The sequence below is a fragment of the Ptychodera flava genome, chromosome 13, assembly GCF_041260155.1.
Source record: "Ptychodera flava strain L36383 chromosome 13, AS_Pfla_20210202, whole genome shotgun sequence".
In the NCBI taxonomy this organism is placed as follows: domain Eukaryota; kingdom Metazoa; phylum Hemichordata; class Enteropneusta; family Ptychoderidae; genus Ptychodera; species Ptychodera flava.
The window spans coordinates 301,234-325,833 of record NC_091940.1 but is presented as its reverse complement, the minus strand read 5'-3'; the positions used below and the strand labels follow the sequence as shown (position 1 = coordinate 325,833).

The 24,600-nt window shown below is 37.9% G+C and overlaps 1 protein-coding gene across 2 annotated transcripts in view; it reads left to right on the top strand.

Moving 5' to 3' along the window:
• LOC139148629 (sodium leak channel NALCN-like) overlaps nt 1–24,600 on the top strand; it is a 548,532-nt gene that overhangs the window by 336,210 nt on the left and 187,722 nt on the right. For both annotated transcript variants that reach the window (XM_070720114.1, XM_070720115.1), the window contains exon 23: nt 10,099–10,311. In XM_070720114.1, coding sequence (XP_070576215.1) covers nt 10,099–10,311 — 213 coding nt within the window. The remainder of the gene's footprint in view (nt 1–10,098; nt 10,312–24,600) is intronic.

Sequence of the window (24,600 nt, the reverse complement as noted above, 5' to 3'; positions counted from 1 at the left end):
TCTTCAGAGGGAGAAATGATCGTTGACATGAGCAGTCAATGTACTTCAGCACATACTTCAGCACATAGTCCGCAGATTGTAGATTGAGAAAATATACATGTCCCAGTAAATAACGGAATATTTATGTACATTAACTCGATATTATCAAATTTCCAGCTCATTGCAAAAGATTTATTTCAAAGATTTGTCACTGACAAATACTGCACTGTACGGAAAAAAAATAGTCTGGAGATTAGTTCAAGTCGTACTACCCGAGATAAACTTTGTCAATTTTGATTTCATTTCACAAACTTCATACTTCATCGAGTATCGCGTACTTCAGCCTTTGTGAAGCCATTTTATTGATATTTTCTCGGCTTTGTCGTGAAACATGTTGAATCATCTCCACGTACATGAAGGCACTAGGCCGTGGTGCAAACGTATTCAGCCAAATTATCGATTCAAAGCAAACAGTTATATCACAGAAACACCGTCAATTCTCTCTAGCAAAGTTGCGTTAATTATTCAGTAAAATGCCAAATAACGTGAAAAGTGAGACAGGGTCGAAGTGACTTGGTACGAGGTGACCAAAACCACTGTGAATTACTGTGGTCAAAGCGGACAGGGGTTGGGATGACCTGTTCCCCAAGCGAGCTACCTTCAGAAGTCAGTTTCATCGTAATTTGTTCTCAGCATCACAAACATATACGCCTCTGCTATGTATCACAGCAAATGGTTATATTTGAGCGCCCCGTAAATGGGATCCTCATTTTTTACAAACCCAGAAGTGTGTCTTGCTCAATGCATTTCCTATTGATAGCGAGGGAAACTGCCCGCATTCAATGTACCTTTTTTCAATGCCAGTATGCGTTGCTTTCCGAAGGGGTACAACGCTATCTGTGCAAAATTTGTGGCGTTATGCTCCCGTGTGATGGAAAACCTATCTTAGTCTAACATGGACGTAGTTGATTTTGGACTTCGATTTCAAAAATGTGATGTCCATGCAGTGAGTTGGGGCTGGCGCGTGTAATGCAATCTTTGCCCGCCTGCGGTCTGATATCCCGCGTAATGCATAAAACCACAAGAAAGATTGCTAGAAACCTGTATTTCAACTCTGTTGCTGTTTTTTACCTCCCATTTTCCATACATATATGGCAATTGGGAGGTTATATGGTTGAAAAAAGTCTGTATGTGAGATGTCTGTATGTATGTATGTACATGTATGTATGGATGTCTCTCCGTCCAACGCAAAAACTCTGAAACTGCTGCACATATGAAGCTGATTTTTGGTGTAGTGATGCCATATACGGTGTAGATGTGCCGTTGATAAAATGAACTTTTTAGTCTCATGGATATGCAAATGAGGTAGAAAAAAGGGCGAAAATGGTCAAAAATCAATAACTCAGGAACTACTCTTCTGATCATTGTCATATTTGGTTTTTAGGTACCTTTGGCCCCACTCATTCAAACATATAGATTTGGTGTCAATATTGGCAGCTTTCTATTTTTAATGAATTTTTTTCTCTATTTTTTTGCCATTTCAGTAAAAAATTGTTTCCTCTGAAACCAATGGCCTGTTTGCTTTAAAATTTGGCGTGCAGGTGCCTTGTGATAACTCAAAATAGAGTTGTTCATCAAAATTATGGCAAAATTTGCATATTTGTATTTTGGGGCAATTTTACCATTTTTGGTTGAAAAAATCTTCGTTGAAACTGTGTATGCCTTTACTTTCTAATTGGGAGTGCAGGTTCCTAGGAGTGACCTGAAGATGACTCTGTGAACTCATGCTGAAATTTGCAAATTTTGTGGTACTTTTTGTCATGCTTTCAAATTTGGTACATACTAATTTATAAGGTGAAATGTAGTATGTCATTCATTCAAAGTCAAGTACTGCCTGTGTGAATGAGCAGATTATGATTGTGCTGTTCCAGGCTGAGGTGCTATTTATAGGAATGATGCAATGTTAGACAGTAATTGATGTTTTAACTGAATTTGACTTACATTGTATGTAACTCTTGTACTGTATAAACCCTATCAATTCAGCAAGAAAAAAATAATTAATATGATTTTAAATAATTGAATTAATTAGGAAATCAACAAAGCCAAAATAATTTTAGTGTAGAATTATTAGAAAGTTCAACTTTTTTGACAGTTCATAGTGAAATGCTTACAATCTTGGAGGATTAAAACATGTAAAGGCAATTTTCCTGAATCCCAACTTTGACATATTCTGAACCGTCATATATTGTGCTCTGTATGTTATCTAAAAGAAATTGCTCATAATATTTTGTCATGATAGGTTGGTCAAATAAATAGAGATAGAGAAAGTTCCAATTTCCATTTATGGTTGACTCGGTAAGGATAAAATAAAATTACTGTTTGAAGAAAAAAATAGAGTGGTCAATTAAGAGAGTGGTCAAAGTGATAGGCTATAAGATTTCTCATGTGCTATTTATTGCAATTATGCAATCTGTGTAAACAGTGCAATGAAAGTGTTACATGATTCCTTGAAATGCTTTTGGTGACCTTGAACTTCTTAAGTTGCAAACATTTGTCTCTTCTGTGTGCTTTCTCTTAGTACCTACAGGCTCAACTTATTCAACAGAACTTACTGGCAATGTTAATTTGAAAGTTAAAATGTGCTTGGTTAATGGGATGAAAATACTGATAAAGATAACCAGCTGAAGATTCTTTACAACCTGACAGATATGCTGTTTTTTATGACGTAAATCTTGATAAGCAAGTCTTGTTTACTTTAATTAGAATGTAATTAACTCTCGTTTATATTATTATAAGCAATAGTAACAAGTTGAACAAGTTGATATTGACAAGTTGGTCGGCTGTTGGAGGTTAAAAGCTGTAAAAATAAATGTATGCATGTCTGTCTGTCTGTATGTATGTTAGTATGTGTGGATACATGTCCGTCCACATTAAAAACTCGCAGCACCTACCATCTTAGTATTTGGTGGACAGGTGCACCCAGGGGTGGAGATGTGAATTTGATGAAATAAACATGTGAAAGTCAAAAATATGCAAATGAAGGGAAAAAAGGAAAAATCCTGCAAATTGCTAAAACTCTGTAACCACTAGCCAGATTTGGTTGAAACTTGGTATGCAGACTCTTTATAGTGACTTAAGTTACATTTCTTCAAATTGTGGTGAAATTTTGAAAGTTGTATTTTTTGGGCGATTTTTCCGTTTTTTGTCAAAAAATCTTTTCTGAAAGCGCTCATTCTCTTGCCTTTAAAACTTGACAGTATGTATGATCCTAGGGTTGGCCTTCGTCAGATTTGTTCAAATTGTGGTGAAATTTTCATATTTGTATTTTTGGGGCAATTTTTCCCATTTTTTGTCAACTAATCATTTTCTCTTAAAGTATTTGTTGGATTGCTGTAAAACATGATAGTCTTGACCCTAGGGTTGTTTTCTGTCAGATGTGTAAAAGTCATTATGAGATGGAGCATTTCATATTGCTGGGGTATAAGATTAATTTGGACTTGCAATGGAATTTTCCTGGTAATCCTCCTGTAAGAATGCAATGTCATGTGTGTACTAGTACTTGGTATCTCTGTAAAATGGGAGGACAGTGTCATTGACACTATTTTTAGTTAACTTCATTGCTTATCCGAGAGCTTTTTCCAGGATTTGGAGCCATGGCAATGCAAATCTATATCTTTCTCTGCACTGCACCCTCTTAGATCGCCTCTAACTCCTGAAAACAACGGTCAAAATCAAAACCATGCGGTCCATTTGCAAGCCAAGGGTTCAAAGATCATTTTCTGTGTGCGGGAAAATTTGGCCACCAGTGAAAGTTTGCGTCTCAAAGCATTAAAGTCGAGCATGCGAAATTTGTATTGCTGGAAGCCTTTTTGTTTGCCAAGGACCTAAAAGCTGCCACCTGATTGGTCCAAACGATGGGATAATGTACATTGAAAATACTATGATATAACATTATTGAAAGTTAACTAGTTTTATTTCAGCCGATTCCTTATTTGCATTTGTAATGAACATTTCTAATTAGGGATATATATATGAATTGACTTAAGCAAAGTTGATGAATCTCGCTACATATATTTAAGACACTATAATACATGTTATTTAAATTCGTTGAGCATTTTTGCTTCAGCCAATTTCTAATTTGCTCATTTGATGAACTTTCTTAATTAGGGATATTTATCTGTATTGACCACAGTCTACAAAACTTGCTATGTAAATTAAACAGGGTTCGTACGGTCCTGGAAAACCCTTGAAAATCCTGGAATTTTATTTTAGCCCTGGAAAACCCTGGCAAAAATAGATCAGCGATAGCACCATAATAATGTTTTGCGACAATGTTTGCGCCCTCTGTGGTGGGAAGGGAAAGGTCTACATAGAGTTCTGTGTGTGTCGTAAGAGGGTGTGGTCTGGACAATGTGGTATGCATGCATAAATACAAGCGCCATTTTGCCTAATGCAAATGTATTGTTAGCGAAGGTCTATAGTGCGTAATAAGTATGCCTCATGGGAAATGTTCATTCTCCAACCTTTGGCTTAAGCAGCCCGAGTATGCTGGATGGTTGGAGCGTGTGAAGAGGGATGCGAAGTCGGCACGTTGCAGTATATGTGAAAGGAAGATCGACATTTCAAACATGGGAGAGTCGGCACTGACACTGAGAAGTCACGCCATGTAATAAAGGGAAAGTGGCTTCACACATCAGCCATCTTGTCTTGTATGTGCTTTGATGTGTTTAGTGTCTGAGTTGTGTTTTGGCTGTCAGTGTGAAAATTAACAAACAAGTCATTAATTTTAAAATAAGCCATGGCAAGACGTGGGCGTAGTCGAGTGTGTCTTAGACAACCGTGACCCTTTGACCCACAGGCGTGATGTTTTCTGGGTAGTTTCTCTAAGTGTAGTTTATTCTACGATTCGACGTTCTCTTTTGTAGCCTAATCACCAAGGTACGAAACAGAGTTATCCGGCCTGCCAAGAAAACTGCCCGTTCTCGTCGAAAAATAGACACGAATCCTACAGTCAGTTACCTCGTTCGACGCGGAAGGCTCTCTACTGTCCAAAAAACACTCTCATGTCACGATAAAATGACAATTTTAGGAGAAATCTGCCGTGTTTTGACAGACTAGGCATTTCTGGCGTCCACCGTTGTAATAACGCAACTCATTATCATAATTGTATGCCGTCCGTATCGCTGATTGGTCGGTGAGCAACGCCATCAACGGCATCAGACTGAGATTCACCACTTTCTATGTGCAGACACCGTCCATTATGATAATGAGTTGCGTTATTACAACGGTGGCCATCAGATACGCCGATGTTGTCAAAACGCGACAGATTTCTTCGAAAGTTTTCATTTTATCGTGACATGAGTGTGTTTTTTGGACAGCCGAGATCCTTCCGCATCTAACTAGGTAACTCAATGAAGGATTTGTGTTTATTTTTCGACTAGAACGTGCAGTTTTCTTGGCAGGCCGGATAATTCTGTTTCTTACCTTGGTGATTAGGCTACGGAAGAGAACGTCGAAACCACAGTCTCTTGGTGGGCTATTCAGCTCTGGGACTATTCGCCCCATAGACGAGTGTACAGAAGCGAGAAACTCGCTTCTGTACACTCGTCTATGGGGTGAATAGTCCCAGAGCTGAATAGCCCACCAAGAGACTGTGTCGAAACGTAGAATAAACTACGCTTATAGAAACTACCCCAGAAAACATCACGCCTGTGCTTTGACCCCATGTTTCGAAACCAGTTTGGTCTCTTCCTCAGTTGCCATTGTTTATCTCTTTCTTATTTTTATATATTGTGTCTATGATGTTGAGCTCTTGTTTTTCTAGCAGGTAAAGAGAATATTATGTTGGGATCGTTTTGTGTATATTTGTTTCTTGCCTTGTTCCAAATGCCACGGACTTTGGCCTGTATCAGTATATCGCCAATGTTTGGATTTCTTTTGTATCCGATGATCGGTTGGTGTGGAAATATTTCATTCAGGCTTAGTGTTTCGTCCTCGTCTATGTGTTCCCAGTTTTCGCACATCGCTGCTTTTTATAGCTTATGTTCTTATATCTATTGTTGCTATAGTTTTAGTTGTGAAGAATAGTGTTTTCTTTGTTTCTTGGTTTGTTCGCTTGTGTTCTAGTTGCGTAATTCGTGCGGCAAACGGTGCTTGCAATGTGACTGGAGATTTCCTGTGACTTGAGATTTTGCCCTGGAAAATTATTGATTTTAGTTGAAATAGCGCTGGAAAACTGGTCAAAAAGCCCTGGAAAGCCCTGAAATTTTATTTGTCACAAGGTGTACGAACCCTGATTAAAGATACCATGATACAACATTATTGAAAGTCATTAAGCATTTTTATTTCAGCCAATTCAAAATGTGCATATGAACTTTCCTAATTAGGGATGAATACTGGGATTTACTTGATAAAAATTGACAAGACATGCTGTGTACATTGATCATTATACCAGGTAATAGCAGTATTGAAAGTCATTTTGCATTTTCATGTTAGCTAATTCATAATTTGCATAGCTAATAAGCTTTCACAGTTTGGCATATATAGCTTGAAGGACTTGACTAAAGGTATATTAAGTGGTGATACAGTGACAGTACTCAAAGAAATTAATTATTTTTATTTCAGCTAATTACATATTTGAATACTTAATGACCTTTAGCATCGATCTGTGGTTAATTTTGTTCATTATGTTGATCATAACACTTTCAATGAAGTTGCAAGCATGTAGCAAAGGTTCAAATTTTCACATAAAGGCAATATATAATGAAACACGTGAGCACTTTCAGTTCATATCTGGTCCGATATATAATTGAAAAAAATTTCCGCTCAAAGCCTGACTTTCTAGCTAGTTTTTTCTAGCCGTCTTTTAGCTAGTTCAGCCCCATAGGAAATACACGTAGTTTAGAAATGGCTTTTAGGAAAAGACACAATGCCGCACGTAACTCCTAATCACAACACCAAGACTCCAAGGGAAGGCCAAAAAATTACCTCTGGTAAGATTCTTAGAGGGTTCAAAGAGCCTATTCGAGGGGGGAAGAACATTAGATCTGAGCAAACCAAAGAACAAGACAAAGCAACTATGCCAACAAAAGGCTATGAGACCTCAATAATCCTCTTACAGACTAGAACAAAGGTGATCCCAGGGATCGCTGGTGCTGGTTTATAGAGGGTCATGGAAAAGACAGAGAAGGGGAAACAAGACATGGTTTTTTGGACAATTAATTATCATTAATTATCATTAATTATCATATTTAATTATTATTAATTAAACGCTTTTTTGGCAGGTATCGCAAGCTGGTAGATAAATACAATATCTCTCTTCGACAAATGATCACTGATGGCATCGGTGACATTGGGCCTTAGTTAGTGACCACTACCTATCTGACTTACAGATTGATATATGGCGGGTGCCACATGTGGGGCAGGATGCGCTTACTATTTTCGAAACACCTGACATCACTTCTTGGTCTTTTGGCCAGAGGTCCATATATCTTTCTTTCATGAATTTGACTTTGTTTGTACCGTCTATTTACTGTCTGTTCTGTGCTGTTTTGTGTCTATGTTTACAACTATTGTCTTACAAATTTTGACCTAGTGTTATTGGATTATGGATTGGTATGATTGCGATTATATCACTAAATTCCTAAATGAACAATGTCTTAATTGAGATTTATTCAACAGAAAAAATTAACTGTAGAATTGACACTTCTAATTTGCAACTTAACCAAGCACAAAAATTATGATTTCTTTGTAGAAGGGTACAAAAGCAAGAGCATGTCAGAAGAAAATGAATATTGTTACGTCATCGCAATTTCAAATTCAGTAAATTTTTGATCTGATTCATTGAAGGCACTATAATATGATATTTATGCAAGCCAATGAAGGAAATAATCAAGATTTATGAAATTGGCATAATTATTTTACAGTAGTGAAAGACAAGTAGCATTTTACTAAGCAGTGAAATTTAACTGGAAGGACATGGCCAAAGTTGAGGAAACTTGCTACTATATTGATGACACAATGTTGTTGTGGCAGTGAAAGGCATTTTGTACAATAGTGTCAGCTAATTTATAATTTGCATATTAATGAGTTTTCATAATTTTGGCACATAAAACTTGAAGGACTTGAGAGCAAAGGCAATTAAACTTGCTACATATGTAATGATGCAATGATTTGACAGCAGTGAAGGAAATTTATCATTTCCATTTCTGTTAATTTGATTGCCTGTCATCTTTCAACACTCTTCTCCTTCTCTGAAACTGCTTGTTCCATTGCTTTGAAATTTAATATTCAGGTGCTTAAGGAGGTACGCTACCATTCCAAAAAATGTTGGGACATTCTTGAAGTTGACTTTTCTGAAATAATCTTTATGTGTACATTGCAAAGATATGAAAAAAATATGTGGTACACATGCAAAATTTTTGAAAAAACACATGCAAAAATTGACAGAAAACCACTAAATCTCCCATTTTGCGAAATTTGCACTTACCAGCAGAATCTTTATTTTATCGCAAACGATTAACAGATCCCAGTGTGCATACCACATTTTTGCATTGCCAGGACAGCTGAATTAGGACAATCAACTAAGATTTGTGATGTCTTATTGTAAAAATTAAATATTAGACCCTAAATCTATCATTTAACTGTAAAATTAGTCTTTTTTAAAAATATAAACTTCATGTAAATGCACAAAATAATTTTCAAAATGTTAAAAAGTACAGCAATATCTATCAAACAGACAGTGTTCTTTGATTTACAAGCAAAAAAAGTTGGGGTCACCATGCAAATTTTCTTACTAAACAGCAAAAAAGTGACAAAAAAAGGTGAATTTTGTAAGAGCTGGAATTTGACCCTCTAGCTTACTGATATTATGTCAGAGCTACAATTGTTAATTATTCTCTACTGATCTTTCAAAATAAAAATAACTGTCAATTTTTCAGTGCAAAAATATAATTTCGGTTGTTTTGATTCGTAAAAACTTCTGAAAGAAATATTATAAGGTCACTAGCACGATTTGTTGCCATTTTGTCCTGTTATTCACGCCCTCTCCTATATAGAATGGTAGCGTACTACCTTAAGGGTAACCTAAATAAAGAGTTTTTCAAATTGTGGCAAAATTTACATATTAAATTTTGTATTTTTTGGGCAATTTTCCCTCAAAATCTTTTTTCTTAAATTGGTTGTCAGATTGCTTTGAAACTTGGTAGGTAACCTTTTTGAAATCTGAAACTGATCATCAGATTTCTTTAAAATTACATAATCTATATCTGTGTACTAAATTGACATTGTGAAAAATATATGTAAAACTATAATTTTAGTGCAAATTTTGCTGTTTTGGTCAAACAATTCCAAAATCATAAAATTTTCTGAGAATCTCCATGACAGATTGCTTTTGTATCCAGGTATGTTGGGATGATGGGATTCAGATTTGATGAAATTATGACAAAGTGTGCATACTTATATTTTTAGGGAATTTTTGCCCATTTTGGTCAAACAAAATATCTGTGTGGACAGTTCAGCTATGCTCAAATGTTAGTACTCAGGCAAATTGCCTTAGCAGTTGCAGCTAGCACTGATGTATGCTAATGAACAGAGGTTGTACTTTCCCATCCATATATCCCAATTTTCATCAGTATTCCCTTCATTGACAAACCAGCTAGTACACTTATCTGAATTTTATATCAGGCAAATTGCCTTAGCAGTTGCAGCTAGCACTGATGTATGCTAATGAACAGAGGTTGTACTTTTCCATCCATATATCCCAATTTTCATCAGTATTCCCTTCATTGACAAATCAGCTAGTACACTTATCTGAATTTAATATCTGAAATATCAGCTTAAAGGCCTGGGTCAGGCATCAGATTGTCTTGCATGGACATCTACTGAATAGATTACAAGTGCAATGGAAATCAATAGGATGTGACACTTTCATAATCCTCTACGGACTAGAACAAACTTGGTCCCTGGGATTGAGTCCTTTTTTAATGATTTTTCCAATAGAAGCTGTACACCATGAATATTGCTCGTGACATGTAGGTATAGCGGTAAGTACATGAATTATAAGTATTCATATGATTTAAAAATTAACATTATTTTAATGTGCCATATCTTCACCCACAGGTACTGTTGGTCTTGCGATGTCTTCGCCCGTTACGCATTTTTGTGTTGGTTCCACACATGAGGAAAGTCGTCTATGAACTGTGCCAGGGATTTCGTGAAATCATCCTTGTGTCAGTCTTGTTGACATCATTGATGTTCATCTTTGCTAGTTACGGGGTGCAAATATTCGGTGAAGAACTCAAAAGATGCAATGACCTGACTATCATAAACGAGGTAATCTAATTTCACCCCAAGCTTTTCCATGTGTTCTTTCAAGTTTCATAACATTAGAGTGGCACTCCCATGTGGTAAGATTTTTAAAGCACATTTTTTTAATACCAACAGTTGATATTTGAGACATGGCGACTCCGCGGATCACGAGATATCGATAAAAACATGTCTTCAAAAAAGTAAAAGTTTGAATTCTGGTGGCCCACCTAAATTCAGCTTCCAAACATCGAACTTTCGGCACTTGGGCCATTGTCAACTAAGCTATGGAGTTCGAGTCTACGCTTACGCTGCTGTACGTCACAGTACCACTCACGTCAGTGATCGGTCATGGACCATGGGATAAAGCTGAGTCTTAAGGACTTTGCGAAAAAACAAAAACAATTTTTGCTGATTCCAGCAGAATTCACATAGGTGACTAGCACAGTAATATGTGCGATTGATATATAGCTGTCGCCGCGTGGTATGCATAGACGCATACCACGCTCACGGCGAACCACACATACTGTGTGGCAGACGACAAAATGTAGTCATTGGTGGCAGCTAATATTTAACACGTAAAACTTGTTTATGTGGTATGGGTTAAAAATATAATACAACTGATTTAGAATAACGAAAACGACAAAAACTAAGGAGAAGTTTTAAAAAACTTACCTGAGGAAAAGGCATAATGCTATATATAAAGTCTTTGCAGTGGGAAGTAAATTAATTGCGACATTCAAATTTATTGTAGACTCCCTATCTAGAATATTGTCAATCAGCACAGCAAGAAACCTTTGGGGGATTTTGGGTCAAAATCAGAAACGATCGTAAAACTCTGGGATGTGAAAAATACGCCCGGGAAATAACATGGTGTTATAGATATCTTGGGATCCTCATGCAGTTGCCATGTCAAATGTCGACCATTGGTGTAAAAAAAATGTGTTTTAAAAATGTTACCAAGTGGGAGTGCCTCTTTAAGTTCCATCATTAGGGAAAGACTGCATTAGCTTGCATGGTTCCTGAAACCCGAGTCTTTGCCTGACCAAGTCAGGTGTCAAACAGAAGACTTTTAATCCCCCAAGGTGTGAATGTGCCATTGTTATGCTTATCTTATCCAGCTGGGGCATTTGTAGGAAGGGCAGGTCTGTGAAATTGATCCTCTGATAATTAAGTAGGGAAGTAGGGTATTCCTAAGTTAATGGAGCTTTCCTGTAATGATTATGACCATATTTTTCAGAGTTTGCTAAAAAAATGTGTTACATTTCTGTCTGTTGAAAGATTATTTTCTGATCCATCATTGATTTATTTCTTAGTATTGTTTATGTCATCTTGTATTTATGTTCGAATAATTTCTATTGTTATGCCTGTGATGTGTCTGTGTGTGTGATGTGTGTGGACACAGGGACAGACACTGTTGTAGGCTTGATGTCTTAACTAGAACTGATTACTTTATTGTCTAAGAGTAAAGACTGTAACATATCACGTAATGGATGCTTAATCTGTTGAATGTTAATGTCAAGTCAGTATATTGACTCAAGGATGTATACTTAAAGGAAGTGAACAGATGTGAGATAGTGTTGAAACACTACAATGTCTGCAAAATTACCTTAAATTCTATGATGCATCCAAATTACTGGTAGTCTTAGAAAGTTCTAGAATCCAAAGAGACTTTTCAACACATCTGTCCTTAAAAGTAACCTTCAATTGATGTTATCAACTCTATGTTACCCATGTATAATGTCATTCTTCATATGCAATCTTTTGAAAAAGTTTATGTTTATTAAGCCTATTCTGAATTTGGGAAATCTCATCGGCAATCATGTAATTTTTGAAAATAACCTTGATATTCTTTTGAATATTGAATTGAGATGTGATTTAAAATTCTTAAATGTAAACATGTGATTGAGTATGAAACTTCATTCACATGATTAATATCTCAGTTAATAATGAGAATATTGTTTATGAAGAAATTTTTGGAAGAAATCTTGGAAATAATCCCATGATTGAAGTCAAATGCTTAATAACATGATTGAAGTGAACAGAATGATCAGAAGTTGATATCATTCAATGGAATCATATACATGACATGGTGATTTTCAAACATTTCAGGAATATTAATTTAAGTTACCAACAATCAGAATTGATTGAAGTAAATGAAATTGTCATCAAAGCTGGCGTATTAAAAGGACAAAGTCACTTTTTCACCTTTTTGTGATATCAAAGAAATACACAATACTTTCATAAAGTTACTAAGTTTACAAAACGATAATGGTTAATAACTGCAAAAACAAAAATAACCTCTTTGTTGAATAGCAAAGATAACTTTGTTTGTGACCTCTAGACAAAATTGACTTTTTCTACTCCCACTTACTTTTTTGTGACAAAGCAACACTGCCATAATGTAAGGGAAAGCTGCTATTCTTATCTACCATATATGAAAGGCATGTTAAGGATATTAGATACCAAATTGGCCATTTTTCTGTCAAATTTCCAAAATTCCCTGAGAATACGCCTTAGAGTAAAGCCTATAATTGAGATATGTCTCTAGTTCAAGACAGTAATGGTTTCTGTGTAATTCATGATTTTTCAAAATCTAAACAAATGCATGTGGCTATCCCATGTCAAATCGGGGCTTTTGTAAACATTGTGGACACATTTGCATTGCTATTTGCATAATCCATCTTGAGTGACACAGCGTTTCGAATTTACATAGTGATGTTGTTGGGCTTCTCCAAAAAACTAGGATTACTCCCGCCTGTCAACAATAAACCGTAACAATAATGTTTTTTGAAGCACAGTCCCAACAATAAACTGTTATGGTAACATTATCCATAACAATAATGTTAGTTGAAGCAGTCCCTCCAAAGCCTAGCCCAATAAGTTGGTTTTCGACATACAGAACTGTTTCTGCTCAAAACCCATTGCGGCCAAAAACTATGTGTTTTACCAGTATGTTTCAGGTCTGTCCATACCCAATAGAAGTACTCTAAGAGAACCAAAACTGTTCTCCATTAAACTTAAAGGGCCTATGACATGATTTCCTAAAGTTTTTATTTTTACTCTTCAAAAACTCAGCTAGGGGACCTGTCTATGGATTGTATATTGCGTCAGTTCGGAAAGATGTGCGCGAAGGGCAAAATTTGACTCCTTTTTCATGCCTGGTGAACAGGGGGCCTCTTCGCACCCGAGCCAGGCAGCGGTATTTGCATATTGACCAACAGGTAAAATTGACGTCATTTATACAACGCTATTGTCACGAAAGTGTATTTAGCGGTCCTTGCATAAATTAGACCACAAACAAAGTCAGCTATATAAACAGTGCTCACAGACGCCCAGTAAACACTGGCAAGGAAGCCACACCGGCAGTCCAGCTGCAGGGACTTATCAAGTTGCTTCCAGCGAGGACAGTGCTGACCGGAATTCAGAAAGTGATTTCGAGGGGAATTAGCTTGAAGGCGCATAGGCAGCCACAGGCATCCGGGAAGAGTGGTTCAAAATCAGAGTCAGATTCTGACTCTGAAGGACAAAGCGCGAGTGGACAAAGCAAAGCAAAGGAATGCTTGGGACAGATTTGAAAGTACGATGAGGCTACGTGTCATTCTTTGTATGAAAGAAGACAGTATCAGTCTGAGTTTGAACTTTTCATGGTTGAAATTATTTTATAAAAAGTGGAGCAATCCCGCACCTGAGTATTTCGATTCAATGCATTGCATGTTGTAGCTGCAGTACAGTACACTCAGTGTGTAGTTTTCCGACGACCTGTTTTCGGACATTCAATCACATGCTCGTCGGACTCACTTTGCTCTGTAATGATAGCGTTTTACAAGTTGTGTGACCTTATATTAAGTGAATTGATATTGCTCTCCTGTTTTGGATAGTTTGTTTAGTAGAAGCTACCGTATTTCGGGCTATACAAATTTGTCGAAGTTAGCCAGACCATTCAATAAAAGGTGCTGAAAGCAACACACAGAGATAGCCCATGTCCGGTAGGTAAGTGCGAAACACGTCGAAATATGGTTATGTCGTCTAATAAGTGTAACTAATTATCACGAAATATTTACATTCAGTTTTTTAAACACATCGAAAATGAAAATTGGGGTTTTGAAGTTTCAAATTATCAACATTTAGCCTACTCACTTTCCAAATACGACATCCGATTACTGCAGTAGCAGTGCGATTACTACGCTCTCAACACAGGGTAAAACATTTTGCAACTTGACCCCCTAAATACCACTTCCGTGGTGTTAACACTTTGACGATAAACACAAAAGGTATGGTAATAAGAATTCGTAGTGCCCGTCATTTATGAAACGGCTTTGGTTGGGCGAAATTCACTACCTTTTTCCGAAAACTATCACTCTGACTGTGTTGGATGTCGATCTTTGACAGAACTATCATTTCCTTGGAGCACGAGACAAATGGTGCAATCGTCTCATGTTCCCATGCATTTTCAGAGCAAACGAATCCTGCAAAAAGTGAGGCCTATTTTGTACATGTTTTGATGAAGAAAAACAAAGAAAGCTTGTCGCTGCATTGTCGGGTCGCCATTTTGAACCGCCATCTTCACCGTTCACAGTTGTGTAGAGACGGCACAGTCCCTCCACCCAACTGTGGAGACAGGAAGCTTCCTGGCGCACAAATGTTTCCCGATGAAATTTCCCATATTTCACACGAAAGCACAGAACACCTAATCAGATAGCCTGACAAGTCATTTTGATTTCAGTCATTTTAATTTACTCGGAGGGCGAGGCGATCGGCCGTACGTGACATGTGACCGTTGGTAATCTCCTGAAAAGACCATGTCACTATAGCAAACTAAACACTAAGCTTACAATGTTCTCTCTTGCGTTGCGAGCTGGGTGAACGTTCTAAGCAAAGAAAGCCCTTGCCTCACACCCTTACGGTCATGAGATTGCGAAGGTGTAAAAGACTGTTTGCCCGTATTAAGATAAGTCGTCAGCTCAACTTCAAAAAGCCAAAAAAAGTCGAACAAATTGGGCTAGGGGTACATGCCCACCCGTAACTTTTACTTGCGTATTATCTGGACAGAGGGGGGCGATACGCAATGCAAGACAGTGACGTAGGCTAACTTCAAGACCCAAAGAGTGAGTTTATGTTTGGTTGTATGGGGCATGTCATAGGGCCTTTAATATTACGGCCGTAAACAAAAATAATACGTCCACTTCTGTTAACATTTTACATGTGAGTCGACAGGCAACAAAGTTCCACACTCAAAATTCTTCGAGCCTGCTGTGAATGAAATTAGGGCCGAAAGAAACCAACCAAAAACCACAACGTTTTCTGGTATATAATGTCGGTCAATACAATGTCTTACATTCAAAAACTGTTCCCAGAATCCCAACCTATGATGCCAAACATCAAATTATTATGTCCCTTTCTGATTATATTTTGTATACCTAGACCTGATGAGTCCCACATCCAAATTTGTTCCTGCTCTGAACTAATTGGAACAACAAAAATCCGAAACGTCTTTTTTCTGATGCAGTGATTGTGTTTTACACATCGGTCAAACTCGGCAAAGTTTGTGCGGTAAGCTTATTATGCACCGTCCTCAGTGCATCTGAACGTAATCACGATGAATAAAGATTACGTCCAAGTACCTAACTAAGGGTTTTAGTGTAGTTTTATTTTGGAAATGGTTGCGATGTCATACAATTTGATAGTTAATTGGGTGACCCCCCCCCCCCCCCCCCCCACTTGTATTCCCAGGAAATAGTGCGTGAAAAAATATGCCAACCTCTTTTCAGACCGATCGGGAAACGTTGCTGAGTAACACATGTCAACTTTTCTACATTACATTTGGATGACCTTGCTTTAGTTTGGAATCTCCACCCACTGACCTGAGCTAAGAGCAATTCACAAAACCAAACCACAGACTTTTTTTGAGCAGACATTCACGGCATATGCATATAGCAATTGTAACCAATTTCTTGCCGGACTAACTCAAAACAAGCATGAATTACATAAAGAATTTGTTTACTCTCTGGGGCATGTAGTCTGGAATTCAATTTTTGATATGTACCGGGCATATGAAACTTACGGGTGTCTAGAATCAGGAAGGGGTAAGACAGAAGACAAGCAAAGCAGTATTTAAGTAAAATTGAAATTGAATGTATGATCTTCCAAAACAACACAGGACAGTAAAGTCGCTTTACAGCAAAAATTACAGCAAATAAATAACTCTTCAAATAACTACAGCATTCAATACAGCGTACTAGAATTGTACACAGCTTTTACCGAATGAATTGCCAAAATGTACAACTATTCGTCAGCATAAACTCGCTATGTATCACTATATCTAACGTACTCAACTAGTAAATGAGTGAACGAATCAATTCGCTTTCGAGTAACTCAAAATACACACTTGAGTGCAAACACTCGGCTACTTTGCCAAAATGCAACTTATTTCACTTATCACTGAGCACAAAAAACTAGACTATCCCTACTATCTCTGAATAAAGTTGCTCCACATTCAGCAATCTTACAAACCGAAGAAATTATGCAAGCAAATCATTCATGACAAAATGTACTATAGTCTCTGGTAAATATTGAAAACTGATAATATTCTATACTTTCAACAAACCTTTAACAATAAATGAAATAATCCAATCAAAATGAAAGAAAGATATAATGAATGAGGATAATCCAAATAATCAAAATCAGTCTACATCAATGTAACCAATATTCCCTAAATTACTTGCGAAGTAATTCAACTCAGTAACTCAAATCACAATATGTCAATGCATGATATGTAAATGCGTGACATGTAAATGAGCTTACAGTTTAGTCCTAATACATGCTAATGTATTCTGATAAGAATCACACCAAGTTTCTTACAATGCAATTAAATAATCGCTTTCCAGCAATGCAAGTAAATATTCAAAATTCACATGTAATAATCATATCTATATTATATTCTTTTAAATCATATACACATGATATGACTCTTCACAGCTGCTTGAATAAACTGCCCAGCTCCAACAGTCTGCTTCCCAACACCGTCTCTCAATGCACTATTCAACTTCACCTCCTTCAACACGTTGGAAGAGTTGCACCCGCTGTGGATTCACGGGCTTGGCACACACGTGGCAGGAAATCACTGCAGACCATACATTCTTGTTAGACACTGGTCAGACACTCACACTCTCGCTGTCCAAATGTCTTAGGCCTTAAAACTGCTCAGTAACTGCAACATGACGCACTGTCCAGTATTCTCTAGCAATAAGTGCAACAGTTTCTGCTAAACAGCCTCTAAATTCAAGTAAGGAGTTGCTCAACACAGCGACTGATATGCATGGCTGGTTTCACCAACAGCACACTCACAAACAGCTGTACATGGACTTCGTAATAGAATAGCCATACCTTTGAATGAGTCAGCACTACCTTTGAATGAGTCAGCACTTTCTGCAAATACACGTGTCCGTGGTCAACACATACAAGGCACAAAAATCCGGCTTCAGAGGTCCACAAATTCGCCAATTCCGACTACAAGCTTCACAGAAATATTCTGTACATCAGGATGGCATACACATCTCGACCCTAGTAGCTGTTTGGTCCAAAATTGCACACTTGCTACTGTCCAAAACCAACTCAAGTCAGCCGGCCAAAAATCTGGTGCTCACTGCATGCTGTCTATGGTGTGACTCCCCTGAAAACGTGTCTCTCCGAACTATATATATCACAGTGCGTAGGACTATTATATTCAAATTAGAAGTGATTTCTGACCAACTAGAGGTATATTGATGGATCTGATCACTTACAGTGATCGCAAATATCTTTAGAATAAAGTTACTTTTGATAAAACACCACAAATTGCAAAATCAATACATAATATAGACATAGTATTCGGGCCTATTTTCCTGTGCTCAAGGCCACTAGCGTGCAAAGTCAATATGAGGGATTTCCCACTCTCAGATTGCAAGGACAAGCAGAATCTAGCGCCATCTATGGCCACAACACATGTTTCTGCTGCCTATCACTTGCTATGACCCATCATACACATTTTTGCGAATATCTATGCATTATATGGTTACATGCTCCCCTGCTTCATAAAAGGTCGCCCCGACCTTTGCAATTAAGAATTCCTTTGCTATGGATTGATATAGCCGAGGATCCAGGATCGCAAAAAGGCCAACATATCTAAATCTAAATATGACTAATATATAAATCGATAATTTTACTTCAAAAAAAATAAACTTCTACTCAAATGATTATTATAATACCTAAAGAAAGTTGTTGGTTTTTTTGGTTTTTTTTTTGTTTGATTATTTCCATTCAAAATCTAACTAATTATCTCTCTAATCCTTCCAAACATCTCTCAGTCCCACTTATCTCTGGATCTTCCTCTTCTCCCTGAATACCCAGAAGAGTCTCCAACATTTGAATAAACCTTGGCAACAAACCACTGTTACGTTGATCAGTTTCTTTGCATACGTGGACAAAGTTAAATCTATCAGGTGGCCTGCGAATTTGATGTGAACGTCTTGGCCATGTCCTCTCCAATGTCTCTGGTTCTTGATCAACATTCACTACTTGTTCTAAGGAATCTTGATCACTATCATCTTTGTCCACAGAAATAACTTCGTCACCGGTCATGTCGACTGCTACCCCATTAGAATCTATAGTTGGTTAAGATACCATGGGAGTGGGTTGGTTGTCTTCAATACTGAAAGTATCATTCTGATTGGGTTCACCTTCCGAGCACCTGTCCTCTGTCAGTGGAGTCATTACAGTTTCATGTTCCGGTTGTCCTGCCGAATACGTTGATGATAGTGGAGTAACAGCTGATTGTGATATCTCGGCTTCCTTCCGTTGCTGTTGCTTGGTTGTTTGTAAAGCTTTCTTGGGAACATCAACCTGGGTCACCCCACTAGGCAACTGGACTTCCCATAATTCATCTTCTCCATCTGTATCAGCTATATCTTCCCCATATCTATCTTGTTTTTGTTGACTGGTTCTTGGCTTGGTATTGCTATGTCTTTCTTCTTTGCTCCATTTCTTATGCTTCCTTCGTATATCTACATTCTTCACTAATAGCATATTTCCACGTTCCAATGTATCTTCCCTTGTCTTCACATCATGTTGCTGTATTGATCTCACACCTCTTCGATTCTTCCTGAATAATCCTCTTTGAAACCGTTCTAGTAGATTGGTTCCAATTAATATTGGTACTTTGGTGTTATATTCTGTGGATGGCACTACTAGTGCAGAGACTGTATATTCCCGATTGTCACCAAAAACATCTCTTGGGAAAGACATCGCCACCTCAATGACACCCGTGAAAGAAATAGGTTGGTCATTCGCTCCTCTGATTTCCAAGAATTGGTCTGTTGGCTGAATCGGCACTGTAGACAACCACTCATCATGAGTACACTTTGCTTATTGTTGTAACTTGAGATCCAGTATCTATCAGACATGAGCTTTCTCTTCCTTCCACAACCACATTTCGTTCCATCTCTCCACCAACAATGCCAACACGCTTTGGTTGAATCTGGATTGGTTTTCTACCCACACAAGCCTTGTGCAGTTGACACCTATTGGAAGAGATTTTCTGTGATGTCTGTTTACGTCTCTGAGTACACTGCTTGGCTAGATGTCCAACCTTACCACATTTATAGCATGATCTGGTTTCTGCTTTCTTCGGCTTTGTACATTGTCGAGCAATGTGTCCAGATTCATTGCAGTTGAAGCACACTGGAGTTTTGGATGAATATGTCGAATTTTCTGTAACATCCTGCCTAGTCACTGGATATGTTTCTGATGATCTGGGTTGTAGTGCTGCGCTAGTAATTGTGGACTTTAATTCATGATATTGTTCCTTGGTATTTCGAAGTTCATTCTCCAAGAACTTCATCTGATCTGCCTGAGTTTTCATAGTTTCATTAAGGTCATGTATTCCTTTACATGTAACTGCTAGCTGTATTGCATCCAAAGTCTGCTTTTCTATTACTCCCCCCTCAGTGTTCGAGGTCTCCCCAGCGGATTTGATCTGCTGATTTCTCCCCCTAGTAGATACCTTTCCTCTTTCTTCATTGATCCTTTCCTTACCTTCTTGTTCCACATTTCTAGCAAGTGCAATCAACTGCTCAAAACTAGTGTCCCTCCTTACTTCTGGACGTAGCACATCAAAGATCCGATCAGATTTCAATCCTCTCCAAAACACTGTTTTCAAGGTCTCTTCTATGGCTCTGACTTATGCCACCTCTTCTTCAGACTGCATGTATTTCAGCTTCCAGACGATTTCCGTACTGGGACACACTCTCATCATCTCCCTGTCTGTTATTTCTATAGAATTTCTCTAAAAGCATGGCACCCGATTCAACCTCACCAAAGCTAATTTCTAGTTTGTGTAGAATCTGTTCAAGAGTAGCATCACGATGCATATTCATAACTAATCTACTTGCAGAGCCCCTCAACGACTTTCTCACAGCTTGGAGGACTGTTCTACTGCTATGGGATTGGTCCTGCTGAAGACATTCCACCTCAAATTTCCACAGCTCAAAGTCTGAGTCCATCTTTCGATCAGTATCCCCAGAGAAAGTGGAGAGTCTTGGAGGTTGATATAGCGAGCTATTGGTACCATACCACCAGAAGCGTCATTGTTATCAGTCCTTCCTGGGACAGTTTCCTGATGAGTCGCTGACTGTTCAGTCTCCTCCTCAACGTGCTGTAGCTCATACCGCAGCTTGAGTCTAACATTTTCTTCTGTCTTTCAACTGTTCCTGCCTCTGGAGTAGTGATTGAAGCCGTTCAACATCTGCCTCTTTCTGCTTTAGTATCTCCTCCAGTTCATCTAATCTAGATTTCCTTTCTCTGACTTCTGCCATCATATGACCTGGTTGTCGAAACTTCCATTCTTTCATCGGAGTTTCAGGGGAATATCTATATGCACCACGACCTCGGCCAGGTCATACACCATCGACTGACCATGCTAATTGTGATGGCTTGGGGATAGCTCCCTGAGAAGTAACCTCTTTCTTAATTGTGTTATCAATATCAAACTGTTCTGCCATGATTTCTGATTTGATAAAGAACTAAAGTAAAACACCTCAACGTACAATAATAACTCAAAGCAATTCTAATTGTACAAACGGACAGTTCTCTTCTTACAAGTACACACTCCTACAGGGATTTAATCTTTTACTAGACAACAGGCAATACTCATACAACTCGCCTGAAATCTCTACTACTGTAATCACCCTGTGGAGGAAAAATCACTTCTAAATATATTCACTGAAAGGTTCTGCAACTGTCTCCACCAACATATAATTCAGAACACCCTGCATATGGATCCGATCAAAACACTAGCCAAAGTCCTATCAAATTCCAAGCCCCACGTTGGGCGCCATTTATGTAACCAATTTCTTGCCGGACTAACTCAAAACAAGCATGAATTACATAAAGAATTTGTTTACTCTTTGGGGCATGTAGTCTGGAATTCAATTTTTGATATGTACCGGGCATATGAAACTTACGGGTGTCTAGAATCAGGAAGGGGTAAGACAGAAGACAAGCAAAGCAGTATTTAAGTAAAATTGAAATTGAATGTATTATCTTCCAAAACAACACAGGACAGTAAAGTCGCTTTACAGCAAAAATTACAGCAAATAAATAACTCTTCAAATAACTACAGCATTCAATACAGCGTACTAGAATTGTACACAGCTTTTACCGAATGAATTGCCAAAATGTACAACTATTCGTCAGCATAAACTCGCTATGTATCACTATATCTAACGTACTCAACTAGTAAATGAGTGAACGAATCAATTCGCTTTCGAGTAACTCAAAATACACACTTGAGTGCAAACACTCGGCTACTTTGCCAAAATGCAACTTATTTCACTTATCACTGAGCACAAAAAACTAGACTATCCCTACTATCTCTGAATAAAGTTGCTCCACATTCAGCAATCTTACAAACCGAAGAAATTATGCAAGCAAATCATTCATGACAAAATGTACTATAGTCTCTGGTAAATATTGAAAACTGATAATATTCTATACTTTCAACAAACCTTTAACAATAAATGGAATAATTCAATCAAAATGAAAGAAAGATATAATGAATGAGGATAATCCAAATAATCAAAATCAGTCTACATCAATGTAACCAATATTCCCTAAATTACTTGCGAAGTAATTCAACTCAGTAACTCAAATCACAATATGTCAATGCATGATATGTAAATGCGTGACATGTAAATGAGCTTACAGTTTAGTCCTAATACATGCTAATGTATTCTGATAAGAATCACACCAAGTTTCTTACAATGCAATTAAATAATCGCTTTCCAGCAATGCAAGTAAATATTCAAAATTCACATGTAATAATCATATCTATATTATATTCTTTTAAATCATATACACATGATATGACTCTTCACAGCTGCTTGAATAAACTGCCCAGCTCCAACAGTCTGCTTCCCAACACAGTCTCTCAATGCACTATTCAACTTCACCTCCTTCAACACGTTGGAAGAGTTGCACCCGCATGGATTCACGGACGTAGCACACACGTGGCAGGAAATCACTGCAGACCATACATTCTTGTTAGACACTGGTCAGACACTCTCACTCTCGCTGTCCAAATGTCTTAGGCCTTAAAACTGCTCAGTAACTGCAACATGACGCACTGTCCAGTATTCTCTAGCAATAAGTGCAACAGTTTCTGCTAAACAGCCTCTAAATTCAAGTAAGGAGTTGCTCAACACAGCGACTGATATGCATGGCTGGTTTCACCAACAGCACACTCACAAACAGCTGTACATGGACTTCGTAATAGAATAGCCATACCTTTGAATGAGTCAGCACTACCTTTGAATGAGTCAGCACTTTCTGCAAATACACGTGTCCGTGGTCAACACATACAAGGCACAAAAATCCGGCTTCAGAGGTCCACAAATTCGCCAATTCCGACTACAAGCTTCACAGAAATATTCTGTACATCAGGATGGCATACACATCTCGACCCTAGTAGCTGTTTGGTCCAAAATTGCACACTTGCTACTGTCCAAAACCAACTCAAGTCAGCCGGCCAAAAATCTGGTGCTCACTGCATGCTGTCTATGGTGTGACTCCCCTGAAAACGTGTCTCTCCGAACTATATATATCACAGTGCGTAGGACTATTATATTCAAATTAGAAGTGATTTCTGACCAACTAGAGGTATTGATGGATCTGATCACTTACAGTGATCGCAAATATCTTTAGAATAAAGTTACTTTTGATAAAACACCACAAATTGCAAAATCAATACATAATATAGACATAGTATTCGGGCCTATTTTCCTGTGCTCAAGGCCACTAGCGTGCAAAGTCAATATGAGGGATTTCCCACTCTCAGATTGCAAGGACAAGCAGAATCTAGCGCCATCTATGGCCACAACACATGTTTCTGCTGCCTATCACTTGCTATGACCCATCATACACATTTTTGCGAATATCTATGCATTATATGGTTACACAATGAACAGATGATGGGTCAAAGGCCATCTCGATTATAAAGTATGCAATAATTTACAGTCCAAATTTGTGTCCATATGATCTTTTTTAAATATTTGAAAGTTTTGTTTGAGGCAATCTTAAACTTTGGCAAGACTTTTATAAGAACATAAACCAAAATGAAAATACAAAAATAATTACGTTAACTCAAAACATTACATCATCGCAGAACTTGCCATTTCGAATCAACAACTGGTTTATTGTGTAGATGGACTCAACCATGCTGAGAAGTGCTGCTGGCCTATCCACAGTTCTCCGTACCTCAACGCAACAGGCAGCACTCACAAACAAACAATGCCATTTCTGGTTTCAACATGTCAAAGAAGGTGATATTTTAGTGTTGAACCAAAGTACTCAACCTGTATTTCATTACTTGTACAAACATTAACATTGTGGGTTTTAAAAATAACCCATTCTATTAATATCCCCGTGGTCACGAACTCACTAAACTTTCAGAACAAGTTGTCTTCATAACTCTCCGAGACCCATAATCAAAATTTTGTTTGACCAAATGTGAAATGTCGGCGAATACATTTTATGAGCAAAAAACAGACAGATAAATAAATTTACGAGAGCCAAACAACAAAATGGCTTTCATCCTGCCGCTCCAGACAAGGCCACGGACAGTGATCGTTGTCTGGCTCAGAACACACTTACAAAGCCAGAAAAAGCGGAGAGTAATTACTTTTTTTTGTTAATAGCGCCATTAAGTTCAGACTGTTTGCTACAAAGTGGTTCGGAGATTTGACCCTTCAAAAAAGCGGGTCACAAGCTTTCCTTTGATGCGAA